Source organism: Schistocerca gregaria, chromosome 3 (assembly GCF_023897955.1).
Source record: "Schistocerca gregaria isolate iqSchGreg1 chromosome 3, iqSchGreg1.2, whole genome shotgun sequence".
Classification (NCBI taxonomy): Eukaryota; Metazoa; Arthropoda; class Insecta; order Orthoptera; family Acrididae; genus Schistocerca; species Schistocerca gregaria.
In genome coordinates, this window is record NC_064922.1 from 256,311,770 (window position 1) to 256,329,598 (window position 17,829).

The 17,829-nt window shown below is 43.6% G+C and overlaps 1 protein-coding gene across 1 annotated transcript in view; it reads right to left on the minus strand.

Annotated features, from left to right (window-relative positions):
• Positions 1-11,354, minus strand: part of LOC126354124 (uncharacterized) — a 77,925-nt gene extending 66,571 nt beyond the window's left edge. Inside the window, exon 1 of the mRNA XM_050003520.1 lies at positions 11,206-11,354. Within this exon, the coding sequence (XP_049859477.1) occupies positions 11,206-11,264 (59 nt within the window). The 5' untranslated portion in view covers positions 11,265-11,354. The remainder of the gene's footprint in view (positions 1-11,205) is intronic.
• Positions 11,355-17,829: the final 6,475 nt, after the last annotated feature.

The following is a 17,829-nucleotide window of genomic DNA, read 5'->3' on the forward strand; positions in this document are numbered from 1 at the left end:
AGCTGTAAAAAAGTCCCAATTCGATCCTGTTAAAAACCTTCGTAATAGTCTTATAAATCATTTTCTTGAAATAAAAACACCTTATTAGAATATGTTTTTCCCTTTACCTGAGATCTAGGAGGGGGGCGGATATGGGAACGTTTACCAGAGGAAAAGTAGTGCCCTGAGATAAAAATCACTGAAATGTTATATATGTTTGACTTTTTGAAATAATATTAGTGACATATTAGAGCTGTTAAATAAAAATTAAATATATTGTCTGAAGTTGGTAGCGATCGGAAAGAAGTCGTTCTATTTGTCGGCGTTCAGTTTCAATTGACGCAGCTAATCTCATCAAGCACGTTGCTGCTAATTTTGTTAGTGCGTGCACATACTACAGTTGTACTCAAAATAACAGACTATGCAATATACAGAGCTTTTTTACACAAAAATTGTTTCATATCCAATTACCAGCCTTAAAAAAATAGTAACAAAGATACGGAGTACTTTTTGTTGCCATATCAGAGTACATGTTGAGACCTATTCCAAGGCTCATCCTGCCTCTCACTGGCCTAACCCACACCGCCCCCCCTCCCCCCCCCCCCCCCCCACCTCAGAATATGTAAACTGCAGTTATTCCGATATTTAACGAGCGCAAGACCTTTTGCACCCGAAAACAAGTAAGTTAGCAGGTAACTGGGCCCACTCCTTCCAAAATAGCCCAATGGCCCACATGTAACAGACGGGAGACCTCACAGCAGTTTGACGGCTGATGTCTCAGTCTACTGTAGATAATTTTAGAGTTAACATGTCCTGCGAAGCGCTAGCAGTTCCAGTGAGTAGTATGGAAGGGAAAACGTCATTTCTGAAAGGTAACACCCTCGGGCTTCAAAAATTGTTGGAAGGTGCTGCAGCGAGATGGGCGTGAAACATTGAGGGTTCCAGAATATTTATTAAAACTGTTTCCATGGAGAAGGTGAATGCTGTGGAGATTCAAGAAAACGACAATCGCGCGGAAATACGTTGTGACGAAATTCAGACGGAAGACTCGTAATCTCAAGAGAAAAGCCGCAGAAGACGTTTGTGAGAGACCATCAAAGCTAATTTACAATCAGTTACAAGGAAACGTACGCACGAAATAACAGTCAGAGATGTCGACAGCTTTCGTAAATCTATTTACAGAACTCGGCGGAAAACAGTGTCGAAATTGTCACCGATTGGTTCAAATGGCTCTGAGCACTATGGGACTCAACTGCTGTGGTCATTAGTCCTCTAGAACTTAGAACTACTTAAACCTAACTAACCTAAGGACATCACACACATCCATGTCCGAGGCAGGATTCGAACCTGCGACCGTAGCAGTCGCACGGTTCCGGACTGCGCGCCTAGAACCGCGAGACCACCGCGGCAGGATCTCCGATTGTTGAAGAAGATCATGATGTCATCAATGCGCTAAATGTGGAAACAGACGGGACAAATTTCTTGCTAGAAAACGCTAAGAAAAAAGGTTGTAAAATTTTGTGAATCTGGAAGGCTAAAATATTTAGTGTGACACAAAATATGTTGATGGAATATTGACAATACTCGGGCTAGTTAATGGACATTATACTTCAATTGCTTTTTTCTTTATTGAACGACAACTAAACTTCGTCGTATTAGTATGTCTTCCAAGCAATTGTCGATAAATGCAATTATCTAGCTCTAAAATTTTCACCATCAACAATGTGTTCAGACTTTGAAGACAGCATAATGAAAACTGGAGGTCATCAGTCCCCTAGAACTTAGAACTACTTAAACCTAACTAACCTAAGGACATCACACTCATCCATGCCCGAGGCAGAATTCGAACCTGCGACCCTAGCGGTCGCACGGTTCCAGACTGTAGCGCCTAGAACCGCTCGGCCACCCCAGCCGACAAAACTGGAAGTGGAGTCTAAACGGATATAAGAATCCAAGGACGCAAGTTTCATTTAACACAGAGCTAGTGGCGAACAATACAAATGTTGTTAGTTGCACATGGCTATTACGCAAGAAATGAAATTGGATTGTTTCTCTTATATATTTGGTTTGCAGATGCTGGATATAATGTGTTGGTGACTGTTTTGCTGAGGATTTCGTGTCAGCGATGCCTGCATCGGAAAAAAATGCAAACTTTTTTTATTACTTACTGGAAAGAAATTCCAATTTTTCTCCATCTATTTGGGCAGAGCTAAGCTGTAATGGACAGCGAACCACCGATGCTTGTAAATATTTCCATAGTAAATATAATAGTCAGTTCTATTCCTGCAGTCCAGACATTTACAGATTTCTTGAAGTGATGAAATAAATTCGTCTCAACTCTAATCCAAGAAAAAGGAAAGAACTGCCCAGAATTGAAGTGGTGAATTTCAAAGCTGGACAAATTTCCAAATTTCAATAAGTGAAATTGGTTTCCTACAAAACCAAACCACGAATTATACAGTAACAAAAAAGTAATTTTAGATGTACATATGCATTTTAGGATATAAATGATGAAATTTTGTAAATATATTTAAAGGTACAAAAAACTAAATATAAATTAATTGCGTAAATGTTTTTGGGGCTTGAAACAGTTCGCCTCCTCGTGGTGCATCCTGGGTAACGCTAAACGAACTGGTATTCTCAGCATGCATTTTCTTTAATGATGTTTGTTTTTAACAACATTAACTTATTCCAAAGGATTAGTAGCTATCATTCAATTAATAATAAACAGAAATTCGATATGCATTTAGATCATATCTTCCCGACTATGACGCAGAAAGGTGTAATAGTATTCTCCTGCATCCTTTTTCAGTAAACTATCACGTGATGTCAAAGATCTTAGCCATAATCCTCGCACGTTCCGATCTAAATTGAAAAATTTCCTCAGGGCACACTCCGTTTATTATACGAGGGTAGTCCCAAAAGTAAGGTTTCCTATTTTTTTACAAGCACATAGACCTGTTTATTTCTACAATGGTTTACATCAGTTTACGGCTTGAACATTTAGCTATTTTTCAACATAATCACCATTTCTGTCGATGCATTTTTGTAGACACTGTGGCAGTTTTTGTATGCCCATGTCATACCAGCTCGCCACCATGCTGTCGAAAAAGTTATGAACCTCTTCTTTCTCCTCGTCGTCGGAGCTGAAACGCTTTCCGGCTAAATGGTCTTTTAACCTAGAGAACAGGTGATAGTCACTGGGCGCCAAGTCAGGACTATAGGCTGTGTGGGTGATTATGTTCCACTGAAACTGTTGCAGGAGAGCAACGGTTTGCCGAGCGATGTGTAGGTGACTGTTGTCATGTAGAATGTGTACGCCCTTGCTCAACATTCCTCTTCCACGCTTCTGAAATACCAGTTTGAGTTCTTTTAGAGTCTTACAGTACCTGTCGGCGTTAGTTGTGGTCTCAGTGGGCATAAAGTTGACCAACAATATTTCTTTCCGATCCCAAAAAACGGTTGTCTTGGCTTTACCGGCAGACTGTGTTTGTTTGAATTTCCGCGGCTGTGTAAACTGATGTAAACCGTTGTAGAAATAAACAGGTTTATGTACTTATAAAAAAAATAGGAGACTTTACTTTCGGGATTACCCTCGTAATTATCCGAATGGTACGAAAATCGGTAGATGTGATGTACGTATACAAGCAAACAAATTCTTACAATTTCGGAAAAAATGAATGATTTATTCAAGAGAAAGGGCTTCACAAACCAAGCAAGTCAAAAACGCGTTGGACCACCTATGACCTTCACTCGAGCAGTTATTCGGCTTGGCATTGTTTGGCAAAGCTGCTGGATGTCCTCTTGAAGGACATCGTGACAAATTCTTTCCAATTGACGCGTTAGATCGTCAAAATCTTGAGACGGTTGGACGGCCCTTTTCAAAGGGCTCCAAAAGTTCTTCGTTGTGGAGAAACCCGGCAACCTTGCTGGCCCAGGTAGGGCTTGACAAACACGAAGATGAGCGGCAGAAACTCTCGCCGTGCGCAGGCGGACATTATTTTGCTGAAATGTAAGTCCAGAATGGCTTGCCATGAAGGGCAACAAAACGGGGCGTAGAATACCGCCGACGTAGTGCTGTGCGGTAAGGCCGCGGAAGACAACCAAAGCAGACCTGCTACGAAAAGAAATGCCATCCCAGACCATCACTCCTGGTTGTCGTAATCTCACTGACTGGAGGAGAATTCTCTTCAGCGATGATTCCCGCTTAGAACTGAGTCCCGATGATCAGCACCAATCAGTACCGAGCCGAATAACTGGTTGCATAAGGGCCAGAGGTGGACCAACGCGTTATTGACTTGCCCCGTTTCTGAAGCCCTTTCTCTTGAGTAAATCATCCAATTTTTCTGATATTGTTATCATTTGTTTGCCTGCACAGGGACATCACATCTACCCACTTCGGTCCCATTCGGATATTTCTTCGTGGTGTGTCTTTTTTGTTCTTCCTTAGAGTGTAGAATGGCTTGTGCATAAACTCAAGGCACGGGGAACAAATGGAACTTAATTTAATTAAGGAGGAGGATAGATCAGGGATTACGAAATTTTTTTTCACTTGTGCAACAGGGCTCTGGCTCCCAAAACCAGCGAATGCAGTCGCAATTACATGAACAAGTAGGAATTGGAAATAACTAATGGGGCCCCATGCCATCACACCAGGTGTTGAGCCCATATGACGATGGCGGGTGCAGTCTGGTGACCATCGCTCTCCTTGGAACCACCGCACACGGGTATGTCCATTGTGGTGCTGTACGCAGAAAGGGATTTGTCTGGAAAGACGACGTAGTTGCTTCTTCTGCGTCCATTATTGTTGTCGTTGGGCGCTCAGTTGTCGGTGTGCCTATCCCTGTTGCCAGTCACGGAAGCCGGCCGTTGTGGCCGAGCGGTTCTAGGCGCTACAGTCTGGAACCACGTGACCGCTACGGTAGCAGGTTCGAATCCTGCCACGGGCATGGATGTGTGTGATGTCCTTAGTTTAGTTAGGTTTAAGTAGTTCTAAGTTCTAGGGGTCTGATGACCTCAGAAGTTAAGTCCCATAGTGCTCAGAGCCATTTGAACCAAGCCAGGCACGGAAAGTGGCAACGATCGTCGCCATGCAAACTGTCCTTGGTGCTCCAGACGTCGTCCTACTGTGGAGCTACAAGCTGTCTATCGGAACATCGTCCATATCCCAGACACTTACTAAAAGTACGCCACACTTGTGAATGTGTAGCAAGTGGCACCCGAGATCATATTGTCTCGGAAAGTGGTGTTAGACAAGATTTTACAGACCAGAACAGGGACGGATTTGGCAATACAAAAGTCTACAGTATAACTAGGAACGAGGAACTGTGACATAAGTTGAACACACGGACAGCTAAAATATCAGTTTACGAACTCCAAGGCTACATGCCTGAGAGACAACCAAAGAGAGGCCATACATAATAACAAGATGTGGCACGGCAGAACAACCACCTACGACAACCTTCTGGAAGCACTGAGGAGACGAGACTCGGGGAGGACCACAAAGGACTGCCTAGGACCCTGGCAGCCATCTCCCAATCTCTATACCTTGGGTGGCACCTGAGTTGCACCGCAGCGCGCTGGGGACTAACCATCCAGACAAATGAGATATCCTGCTTGGGTCTGATACTAAGTACAGTAGTGTAGTGTAATTTTATGTAGTCTAATGTTCTATGGTAGAATAGTCCAGAATAATAAGTTACAAAATTTGTGATCTATCAATGTTCCATAGTGAAACAGATCAGTCTGCGTTCGTGTGGATACACTGAAGAGCCAAAGAAACTGGTACACCTCCCTAATATCATGTAGGGCCCGTGAACGCGCAGATGTGCCGCAACACGACATGGCATGGACTCGACTAATGTCTGAAGTAGTGCTGGAAGAAACTGACGCCATGAATCCTACAGGGCTGACCACAAATCCGTAAGAGTATGAGGGGGTGGAGATCTCTTCTGAAGAGCGCGTTGTAAGGTATCACAGATATAATGTTCATGTCTGGCGAGTTTGGTGGCCAGTGGAAGTGTTTAAACTCAGAAGAGTGTTCATAGAGCCACACTGTAGCAATTATGGACGTGTGGGGTGTCGCATTGTCCTGCTGCAATTGCCCAAGTCCGTCGGAATGTACAATGGACATTAATGGATGCAGGTGGTCAGACAGGATGCTCACGTAAGCGTCACCCGTCAGAGTCGTATCTAGAGGTATCAGGGGTCCCATATCACTCCATCTGCACACGCCCCACACCATTAAAGAGCGTCCACCAACTTGAATAGTCCCCTGCTGACATTCAGAGTCCATGGATTCATGAGGTTGTCTCCATACCCGTACAAGTCCATCCGTTCGATATAATTCGAAACGAGACTAGTCCGACCAGGCAACATGTTTCCAGTCATCAACAGTCCAATTTCGGTGTTGACGGGCCCAGACGAGGGTTAAAGCTTTTTGTCGTGCAGTCATCAAGGGCACGGATCCGAAAGCCCATATCGATGACGTTTCGTTGAATAGTTCGCACGCGGACACTTGTTGATGGCCCAGCACTGAAATTTGCAGCATTTTGCGGAAGGGTTGCACTTGTCACGTTCAACGGTTATCTTTAGTCGTTTTGGTCCCGTTGTTGCAGGATCTTTTTCCGGCAGCAGCGATGTCGGAGATTTTATGTTTTACCGGATTCCTGATATTCGCGGCACACTCGTGAAATGGTCATACGGGAAAATTCCCACTTCATCGCTACCTCGGTCGTATGCCTGGCGACTGTAACACCAAGTTGAAACTCACTTAAATCTTGATAACCTGCCATTGTAGCAGCAGTAACCGATCTAACAACTGCGTTAGGCACTTGTCTTATACAGATGTTGCCAACCGCAGCGCCGCATTCTGACTTCTTACATATCTCTGTATTTGAATGCGCATGGCTCTACCAGTTTCTTTGACGCTTCAGTGTATATCCGTGCGCCAGATAGTCAAATGGTATCATTTAGAATTTTATTATTATTACTTTTATGTAGATATTGTCTGGAGATTTTTTTTCCCTCAGACAATGCTTAGTTATTACTAACATAATTGAAATTATGTTAAAATATTGTGCGCTGTATTGATGCCAATTCATGTGCAACACTTGATCTGTTCTTTTATACATATAAAAGCCCAAAAGAAACTACCAAATAAATGTCCGTGTGGAGTTTTGTCGTGTTTTAGACAAACCCATTTCCTGACTCAAGTTACGTATACTTGTCGTCTTGGGCACTAGTCTAGTGGAACCACTGAAATACTACATAGCTGTGGTTACGGGCCTCCTGAACACGTAGCTTCTATGTTGGCACAACTGTCGTGGGATTATGACCAACGCAAGCTGCAGTGTGGTGGAACGATAAACTGCGCTCTCAACTGACCACAATTCCCCCGCTGTCGAATTCTGACATGTGCCGATAGCCTCTTCTCCACCTTTACGAGGCATAATACGAGGGGCACTACGAATGTAGTGTGTGGACACTAAGTTGGGAATGTAGGTCTCACGGGGAGTGTGCAAGGGATAAATCCCTGCAGTCGCACTATCCTCTGTGCCCTCCGTGGCTCAGATGGATAGAGCGTCAGCCAGGTAATCAGGAAATCCCGGTTTCGAGTCCCGGTCGGGGCACAGATTTTCAACTGTCCCCGTTGGTGTATATCAACGCCTGTCGGCAGCTTAAGGGTCTTGATTTAATTATCATTTCATTCTATAGAGCTGCACGGTTACCGGTGGTATCTGTTCTTTCGAGCATGTTTGAAAGAACAGATCATGTTCATATAGAATACAAATGAGACACTGAGACCCATCAGGGCCAAAAGCACACCGCCGTCAAACCTACGCTTACCGGTGGTATCTGTTCTTTCGAGCATGTTTGAAAGAACAGATCATGTTCATATAGTATACAAATGAGACACTGAGACCCATCAGGGCCAAAAGCACGCCGCCGTCAAACCCACGCTTAAGTAAATATCAGAGAAACCAGTGACACAGATTTTCGTGAATTTTCATATGCACAATGTCAACCTATAGCACAAATAAAGTTGACTCACCATGATTAACAGATTTTAGAAGCATGAATAAATGCTACAATCTCGACGATGATGTGCTTTAGTCCCTTAAGAGTCTCAGCGTCTCGAATTTATTACTGTATGATGAAATTCATAACTTAATATACTACACTCCTGGAAATTGAAATAAGAACACCGTGAATTCATTGTCCCAGGAAGGGGAAACTTTATTGACACATTCCTGGGGTCAGATACATCACATGATCACACTGACAGAACCATGGGCACATAGACACAGGCAACAGAGCATGCACAATGTCGGCACTAGTACAGTGTATATCCACCTTTCGCAGCAATGCAGGCTGCTATTCTCCCATGGAGACGATCGTAGAGATGCTGGATGTAGTCCCGTGGAACGGCTTGCCATGCCATTTACACCTGGCGCCACAGCTGAACCAGCGTTCGTGCTGGACGTGCAGACCGCGTGAGACGACGCTTCATCCAGTCCCAAACATGCTCGATAGGGGACAGATCCGGAGATCTTGCTGGCCAGGGTAGTTGACTTACACCTTCTAGAGCACGTTGGGTGGCACGGGATACATGCGGACGTGCATTGTCCTGTTGGAACAGCAAGTTCCCTTGCCGGTCTAGGAGTGGTAGAACGATGGGTTCGATGACGGTTTGAATGTACCGTGCACTATTCAATGTCCCCTCGACGATCACCAGAGGTGTACGGCCAGTGTAGGAGATCGCTCCCCACACCATGATGCCGGGTGTTGGCTCTGTGTGCCTCGGTCGTATGCAGTCCTGATTGTGGCGCTCACCTGCACAGCGGCAAACACGCATACGACCATCATTGGCACCAAGGCAGAAGCGACTCTCATCGCTGAAAACGACACGTCTCCATTCGTCCCTCCATTCACGCCTGTCGCGACACCACTGGAGGCGGGCTGCACGATGTTGGGGCGTGAGCGGAAGACGGCCTAACGGTGTGCGGGACCGTAGCCCAGCTTCATGGAGACGGTTGCGAATGGTCCTCGCCGATACCCCAGGAACAACAGTGTCCCTAATTTGCTGGGAAGTGGCGGTACGGTCCCCTACGGCACTGCGTAGGATCCTACGATCTTGGCGTGCATCCGTGCGTCGCTGCGGTCCGGTCCCAGGTCGACGGGCACGTGCACCTTCCGCCGACCACTGGCGACAACATCGATGTACTGTGGAGACCTCACGCCCCACGTGTTGAGCAATTCGGCGGTACGTCCACCCGGCCTCCCGCATGCCCACTATACGCCCTCGCTCAAAGTCCTTCAGCTGCACATACGGTTCACGTCCACGCTGTCGCGGCATGCTACCAGTGTTAAAGACTGCGATGGAGCTCCGTATGCCACGGCAAACTGGCTGACACTGACGGCGGCGGTGCACAAATGCTGCGCAGCTAGCGCCATTCGACGGCCAACACCGCGGTTCCTGGTGTGTCCGCAGTGCCGTGCGTGTGATCATTGCTTGTACAGCCCTCTCGCAGTGTCCGGAGCAAGTATGGTGGGTCTGACACACCGGTGTCAATGTGTTCTATTTTCCATTTCCAGGAGTGTATAACTCACTCAGAAACCCACAAAATAGGTTTACTGTCGGTACAACTTACACATATCCTGTCGTAAGATCTAATTATGCTACACACCAGTAATTAGCATACCTGGGGAGAGTGCTATCATCTAGAAGGATTTATGCAGTAAGAACGGGAATTATAGTCTGCCGCCATGTGCTTCCACCAGTTGGTACTGAGTTGACTAGCAATGGCTGTCTGTGCACATCGCGAACCGTGCACCTTGTTTATCAAATCCGTATGTATTTGGCCCATGAGGCAATTACATCACGCGTGATGCACATGCACAGAAGCTCCTTAAAAGGTGGACAACTGAAGGCGTGATCACGACCCTGATGCCAATTTTCACAGAGTCCAGATCAGCAGTAGCGCGGTAGATACAGGTGCCGTACCTCTCAGATTTCAGCGTCTGTGTTCCGTTTAACAGCATTCAAAGAAAAATAACCAATAAACCCGCAAGGTGTCGAAAGTTAGGATGTCCACATGCTCTTGTGCTCTTAGCAGCCGTCACTGGCAGTGACGATGTGGCTTAGTTCCCTTGGCTACCAGGTCACCTGACCTAGCGCCTTGTGACGTGTTATTTTGGAGATGTTTATGTAAACCCATTGCCACAAAAAATGGAACAGCTCAGAGAACGTGTTGATGCTGTTGCGTTGACCATTGATAGGATGTAGCTACGTAACGTATAGAATGAACTCTACTTTCACTTGGACGTGTGACCAGAGGGGTCACTCACAGAACATCTGCAGAGTGCAGCTAGCAAACTTGGTGAGTTTACAGTTCCATTCATGCATCAACCGTATTTGTACATGCAGCAATACAGAAAATATAAAGCCTTGAAAACGAATGAATCAGTTATAGTAGCTCCATATAAAAATTAGGCTGAAAAATCGTTAGGAGGAACCATACCCGTGAATAAAACTAGAGAGAAAAGAAATCAAGCAATTTACGTGTTGATAAACGACATGAAAAGTAGTAAAAGAGTCTCTCTAAAAAATTTGGAATACATTATGCTCTGTCTGGTGTAATAGTCTGAAAGTGATAGAGTATGTTACACTGTTTATTGATTCATTTATAAATATATATTCTAGCCTTTATTGCAGGAGTGCAGAGTGTCTCATGTTGATATTTAAGTGAAAACATGTCACTCCTGATTATTAATTCCACCGTAACAGTATACTGGACAGACTTGTCACCAAATGATTTGCATAGATTATAAAATGAACAGTTCAGATGTTTGGTCATGCGTTCAGGCCGTCACACGGCATTCTCATCGATATTAAAGTTTTTGCAGTTTTTGGTTAAAAAGTATATTCCAAGTGAACAGGAATCCTAAGTGAATCTACTATGAAAAGTACTCAATCGGACAGGACTGTCTGAGTCATCAACATGGCCAAAATTAACGAAGTAATTACCAGTGACATTACATCTTGGTATATGAAAATGAAACTCATGGATGTGCGACGACAGTCGGATCAGTGATATGCTATATCGTTACTGAATTTGTCCCATAAGCATCGTAAGCTACATTTCCTTCTGCAGAAGTGGTTTGCTTTTGTAACTTGTGTTTCTCTTTAACAGTACATGTTACGTTATCCTGTGGTTTGCTTACCTTAAGTTAAACTCATGTGTGCTGCGAGCTTCTATGGTGTCGTCCTCCATATCTAACATGTAGAAAGAACCTTATACTACGCTAGACGGTGATGAACAGCAGTTGTGACAAATTCAGTTCACAGTCTCTTGTTATACTAACGACGCAGTATCTCTGCATCAAACAGCAGAAAACAGTGATCTTTCCATAGAGTTAACTGCACAGTCTAATAAATATCTTATACATGCAATTACGACATTCTCTGGTGCGAAAGTTTCTACCGGCAGTGAGAAAGCAGTCATATGCGTCGTAAGCATAATGTTAGTTTTTTTACTTATTTTCTACTTGATTGACGATATAGTTGATATATTTTTGCATTCTATGTGTCAGTAAATTATCAAGCGATATGAATTATAACGAAACACATGTATAAACAACCGAATCACACTTATTCAATGACGAAAGCTACAACTTATTGGTTCAAATGGCTCTGAGCACTATGGGCTTAACATCTGTGGTCATCAGTCCCCTAGAACTTAGAACTACTTAAACCTAACTAACCTAAGGACATCACACACATCCATGCCCGAGGCAGGATTCGAATCTGCTACCGTAGCAGTCGCCCGGTTCCGGACTGCGCGCCTAGAACCGCGAGACCACCGCTGCCGGCAACTTATTCGTTATGAAATATTTTCGGATACTTGTATGTTTGCAGGTTACTGTGCTGAAAGCAAGAGAATATATTTCATGCACGACAAGCATATATTTCTGTTTGTTGTTATTATTGTAGGCACTTTCCTTGACACTTAACATTTTTTATTGTGGCTTATGATTCGCCCATTTTTACACTTGAATCGACTTCCTAATACACTAATATTTTTGTAAATGTTATTAGTTTTGCTTCAAAAGCGAATGTGTTGAAGATCCTTGCCGTAGCAACAAGTGCGGAATTGGTTTGTTTTGAGTTGGGAAAGAGTTTAATTGCTTTTGACAATTTATTATCACGTATGTGTGGTTTTTCCGTAAGCTACAGGTATGATGGCTTATGTATTACGTTAAATAATGTAGGTATTGCATTCCATACAGGTTTCCTATGTTCCGCATTCACTGATATGGCTCAGAGTGTAGCGAAAAAAACTCCAGTTTGTTGGGATGATGTACGACGTGTTTCTGCAAAAGGTCAGGTCTTCTGTTTATTAGCAATTTTTTTCATTAAAGGAAAACGACACTACTCAGTAAATTTCTGTACGTCAGAAGAGAATCGTAAATAAACTTCTTGTAATGCACCGTTTCGTATCTCCGAGGGTCCTTAGGACACTAAATAATCACAAATGTGGAGTAATTTTTTAGTTATTGTCGATTTTTATGGCCCTACACTCATTCCCTACTGTAAGAATTATGTTAAAAATCAATACATATTAGTAATTGCACTCATTCGATATCGCTTCCAGAAGTGTCGCTTGCTGCGTTGCTAACGCTGGGAGTAAACGAGACGGAATTCGCGACTGTTAGACTGTGGTAACTGATATGAAACGTAGCCTCAGAGATAACTACTTTATTATGAGTTTTATTTTTGGCTTTTGATCTGAGATCTTTGGCGCCGTTTACTGTTCAAATAGTCGAAAGCGACAATGATGCCCTTTGAAGTTTCGTATGACTTAACACTACGCGAAAACGATTTTGTTTCTGTTGGTACTCTACAGAAGCACTTAGCCATGAATAAGGCGAAAAATTATCGACATTCAGAACTTACCAGTATCAGCGAAAAAAAACTACGAATTTCATAAGACTTTGTTATCTTATTTTCGAGTTTGCCATCTTGTTTGAGATGACAAACTGATTTTAAGTTCTTATATGTGAGCATTCTGCGTTGTGGATTCGAGTTCCTATGTCTTTATTTTTTATTTGTGCAGCTCCACAGGACCATGTGAGCCAAAGCTACTTTGTCATGCAACAAATCAGTACATAGTTTACAGAATGCTGACTAAAAATTAATTTAAAAAAATTAAAGATCAAAACAAAATACGAAAGAAATTGTGAGGGAGTATACGAATAAATAACACATTAAGGAGAAAAGTTGCGGGGACCCCTATGCAGAGTAGGAGTGCACCAAAAGGAAACACTTCAAATTGGATGTGAATGCTTGACATTTGTCACTCACTTTTTTCTGCTGGAAACTTAATGAAAACAAAACCCGCGAAATAGTTCACACCTTTTGTACAATGTTTCAGCCGGCCGCTGTAATCGAGCGGTTCTAGGCGCTTCAGTCCGGAAACACGCGGCTACTACGGTCACAGGTTGGAATCCTTCCTCGGGCATGGACGTGTGTGATATCCTTAGGTTAATTAGCTTTATGTAGTTCTAAGTCTAGGGGACTGATGACCTCAGATGTTAAGTCCCATAGCGCTTAGAGCCATTTGAACCATTTTGAACAATGTTTCAGGAAGTGCTGTCCAACTGCGTATCGTTTTTCCGTTTGGTGTTTACAGACTGGATATTGCTGTTTTCCCGTATGAGTCATTATTGTCGACACATCTCATGAAGGAATATTTATACAGAGGTGGCAGAGTTAGAATTCAGAGACTTTTGAATAACGACCAATGGGAAGTTCACGAACTGACACCGCTGATCAGCCTGACCCCCATTTTGTGGGCAACGAACATTCTTGGTGAATGCACCGAGTGGTCCTAAAGTGTAACACCATACGAGATAACAAAGTGACAGTAAAGAAGGTAAAAAAGCAAAATGAAGTGATAAAATTTCAGAGACTTTACTGGTCTCATACATGTATAATTTTATGTAACAGACTGGAGTGATAAGTGACAATTTGTACCAAGGCCAGGAATCGAACATAGGTCTCCAGCTTATTACGCAGGTGCGTTAGTCACTAGGCCACGGTTCACACAACTGCACGAGTTACCCTGGTACGCCTCTCTCCTTGACCCAGATTCTACAGAAATGCCGAGGCTCCCCATGTTCTGGAACGTAATGGGGGATCCAGCCTGAAATCCAGGTGCAGTTTCACAATTTCAAAGGCTTTACAGGTCTCATACAAATATGATTTTATGTATATAAACTAAAGTGGAGAGTGAAAATTTATATCAGTGGAATCGAACTCGGGTCTCCAGAATATGTAGAGCCTCGGCAATTCTCTGCGTCTGTAAGGGGGAATTTAAAGTAGACGGGGCGGCAGTGAGAATTTGGGTCGAGAAGGGAGCCGTGCCAGCGTAATCCGTGCAGTTGTGTGAACCGCAGTGCCAAAGTGGTTTAGTGGCTAACGCACCTGTCTGGTAACACGACACCCGGATTCGATTCCCGGCCTTGGTACAAATTTTCACTCGCCGCTTCATTCTATACAAAATAAAAGTAAAAAGCCTTCAAGTTTTAGTGTTTTAAAGTGTAATCTACAAGGTGTTTGTTTCAACTTCAGACAATATCGCGAAAACGACGTATCAAACGAAAAATGGTCTAGATGTCTGTGCTACATCCTAACCACCCCTCATCCGTTTTAGGGGTCGACTTTGTATTTTCGAATGGGAAAATCTCATTTTTATAGTGTATTTTCGATTCAACGCCAAAAAATACGTGCAGCTTATTCAAACCATTCATTGGTGAGAGATGACGCTGTAACCGACAGACACCAAGTGTGCCTATTTTTGAAGTTAAATACTGATCTACTCTATTTGATTCTACATTTCATTTAAGATGTAACTGTAAACCTTCGTGTTCTAAAGGATGATATTTATCCAGAATAAGATTTTCACTCTGCAGCGGAGCGTGCGCTGATATGAAACCTCCTGGCAGATAAAAGCTGTGTGCCGGGCCGAGACTGGAACTTGGGACCTTTGCCTTTCCTGGGCAAGTGCTCTACAGTGCTCTACCAACTGAGCTACCCAACCACGACTCACCCACGACTCACGCCCCCCCCCCCCCCCCCCCAGCTTTACTTCTGCCAGTACCTCGTCTCCTACCTTCCAAACTTTACAGAAGCTCTCCTGCCAACCTTGCAGAACTAGCTCTCCTCTTTCAGGAGTGCTAGTTCTGCAAGTTTCGCAGGAGACCTTCTGTAAAGTTTGGAAGGTAGAAGACGAGGTACTGGCAGAAGTAAAGATGATATTTATGTTAGAAATACAGTACAAATAATATGGATAGATATTAACATTTCTGGCAAGTAAGCTAATTGTATGATAACTTAGTTTTCTGTTCCCTACAGGGTTGAGTCCCCAAACCACCGGAATGCTTGAATTCGATGGTCGACCTCGAACCCCAACTGATTTCGGTGTGCGTTTCCATCCAACCGCTATAGACCAGGCGCATAATTGAGCGCAGACGACAAATGTCAGGGATGGGTAGCACAGATCAGGGTTTTGTGACTCATGCTTGCAAAAGCAACAGTGCAAATTGAGGCACAGGGCATAACAGGTCAGCACAGTGTCTGCTCCCGCCTTGGCCGCGCAGTGTCCGAAACAAAGTTTACTGCACGAGCGCCATGCAGCTGACGGGCGGTCACAGACCATGTACTCTTTCCGGGTGGGCGCGATAATGGGAACTGCTTCCCAGTATCCGCACACACTTCGTAGCTAAGTATTTCCTACGCTGCGCTGCCCTGCCATGCCCTTCGATGGCTCTGTTCCAGAGTGAGCCACGCCTAATTCTCGCGCAGGCCGTTGCGCGACTGCCGGCGGAATACAAACCGCAGCCCTTGGAATAAGGTAAAATGTCCATGAAATGATAGTAGTCCATATTTTCTAATGTAAAAGGACACTTCATTAAAAATTTCCAGAAAGCAACTTAATCATATCCAGGTTTCATCAAGTGTAACAGTTCTTTCCAGAAATTTTTCTCCTCTTCAGCGACGTTTAAGCAATTCTTCTGCGATTATTTCGCGACCTGCTTCCCGCTCTTCACTCAGATCTTGTGGAACCCATCTAGCAGCAACATTTCTCACCTTTAACTTTACAGTTATGACTATGGAAACTGAGGGACGGACATTCCGTCCTCATGTGCAATTCCCTTAGCTTTTAGTCGATTCTCTCTCCAAATATCATTAATAACAACATGGGAGGTGCAGTCTGCTGATCACGCAACCGTAACGGTTAAGCATGTGCAGTGTGTAGGACTTTTGAAATGAACTTCGTATAAAACGAATCTGGAAATTCAGCTGGCAAGGGTATGACGCTTGCTCTTTTTCTTACTAATATTATTTCTGGGCTGCAGAGATGGCGGCTCTGTTATGACAGGAAAAGAAGGAAGGCTTGCCAACAGAAATTTGTCTTCGGTACCGAAAAATGTTTGCACACGTTTCTTCTCACCACCTCAATTGGTTGTGCCTGACAAGTGGTTTAACAGATTTCCGGAATGTAGTCATAAATAAGTTGTTTCAAGAAATTTTGACCAAAAGAGCTGTAACATCGAATATTTCTTTGCTGTGTGGAATTCGATGGGCACAAAAACATAAAAGTATTGAACTGCTTGCAGATAATTTTACAAAAGTTGTAAACCAACCAGAGAATTTCTCTCAGGATGCAAAAGCTAAATCAAAACAGATGGCGTATCAGTTGTATAATACTTTCACTTACTCCAAAGCAATTGTTTCTGTTGCTAAAATCAATATGCCTGACTTCGCAGGCAGTTGAACTGGATTTCGTAAAAGTGCATACCCATATACAAAAATAATGATAAATATTCTGGAGCAGCACAGTGAAGATTAAGTATCAATATTTCAAGACATACTTATAGCTGCTGAAAAAGTTGCTGATGAAATCTACATCTACATCTACATGACTACTCTGCAATTCACATTTAAGTGCTTGGAAGAGGGTTCATCGAACCACAATCATACTATCTCTCTACTATTCCACTCCCGAACAGCGAGCGGGAAAAACGAACACCTAAACCTTTCTGTTCGAGCTCTGATTTCTCTTATTTTATTTTGATGATCATTCCTACCTATGTAGGTTGGGCTCAACAAAATATTTTCGCGAGTGTAGTGTAAGCTGTCTCTTTAGTGGACTTGTTGCATCTTCTAAGTGTCCTGCCAATGAAACGCAACCTTTGGCTCGCCTTCCCGACAATATTATCTATGTGGTCCTTCCAACTGAAGTTGTTCGTAATTTTAACACCCAGGTACTTAGTTGAATTGACAGCCTTGAGAATTGTACTATTTATCGAGTAATCGAATTCCAACGGATTTCTTTTGGAACTCATGTGGATCATCTCACACTTTTCGTTATTTAGCGTCAACTGCCACCTGACACACCATACAGCAATCTTTTCTAAATCGCTTTGCAACTGATACTGGTCTTCGGATGACCTTACTAGACGGTAAATTACAGCATCATCTGCGAACAACCTAAGAGAACTGCTCAGATTGTCACCAGGTCATTTATATAGATCAGGAACAGTAGAGGTCCCAGGACGCTTCCCTGGGGAACACCTGATATCACTTCAGTTTTACTCGATGATTTGCCGTCTATTACTACGAACTACGACCTTCCTGACAGGAAATCACGAATCCAGTCGCACAACTGAGACGATACCCCATAGCTCCGCAGCTTGATTAGAAGTCGCTTATGAGGAACGGTGTCAAAAGCTTTCCGGAAATCTAGAAATACGGAATCAACTTGAGATCCCCTGTCGGTAGCG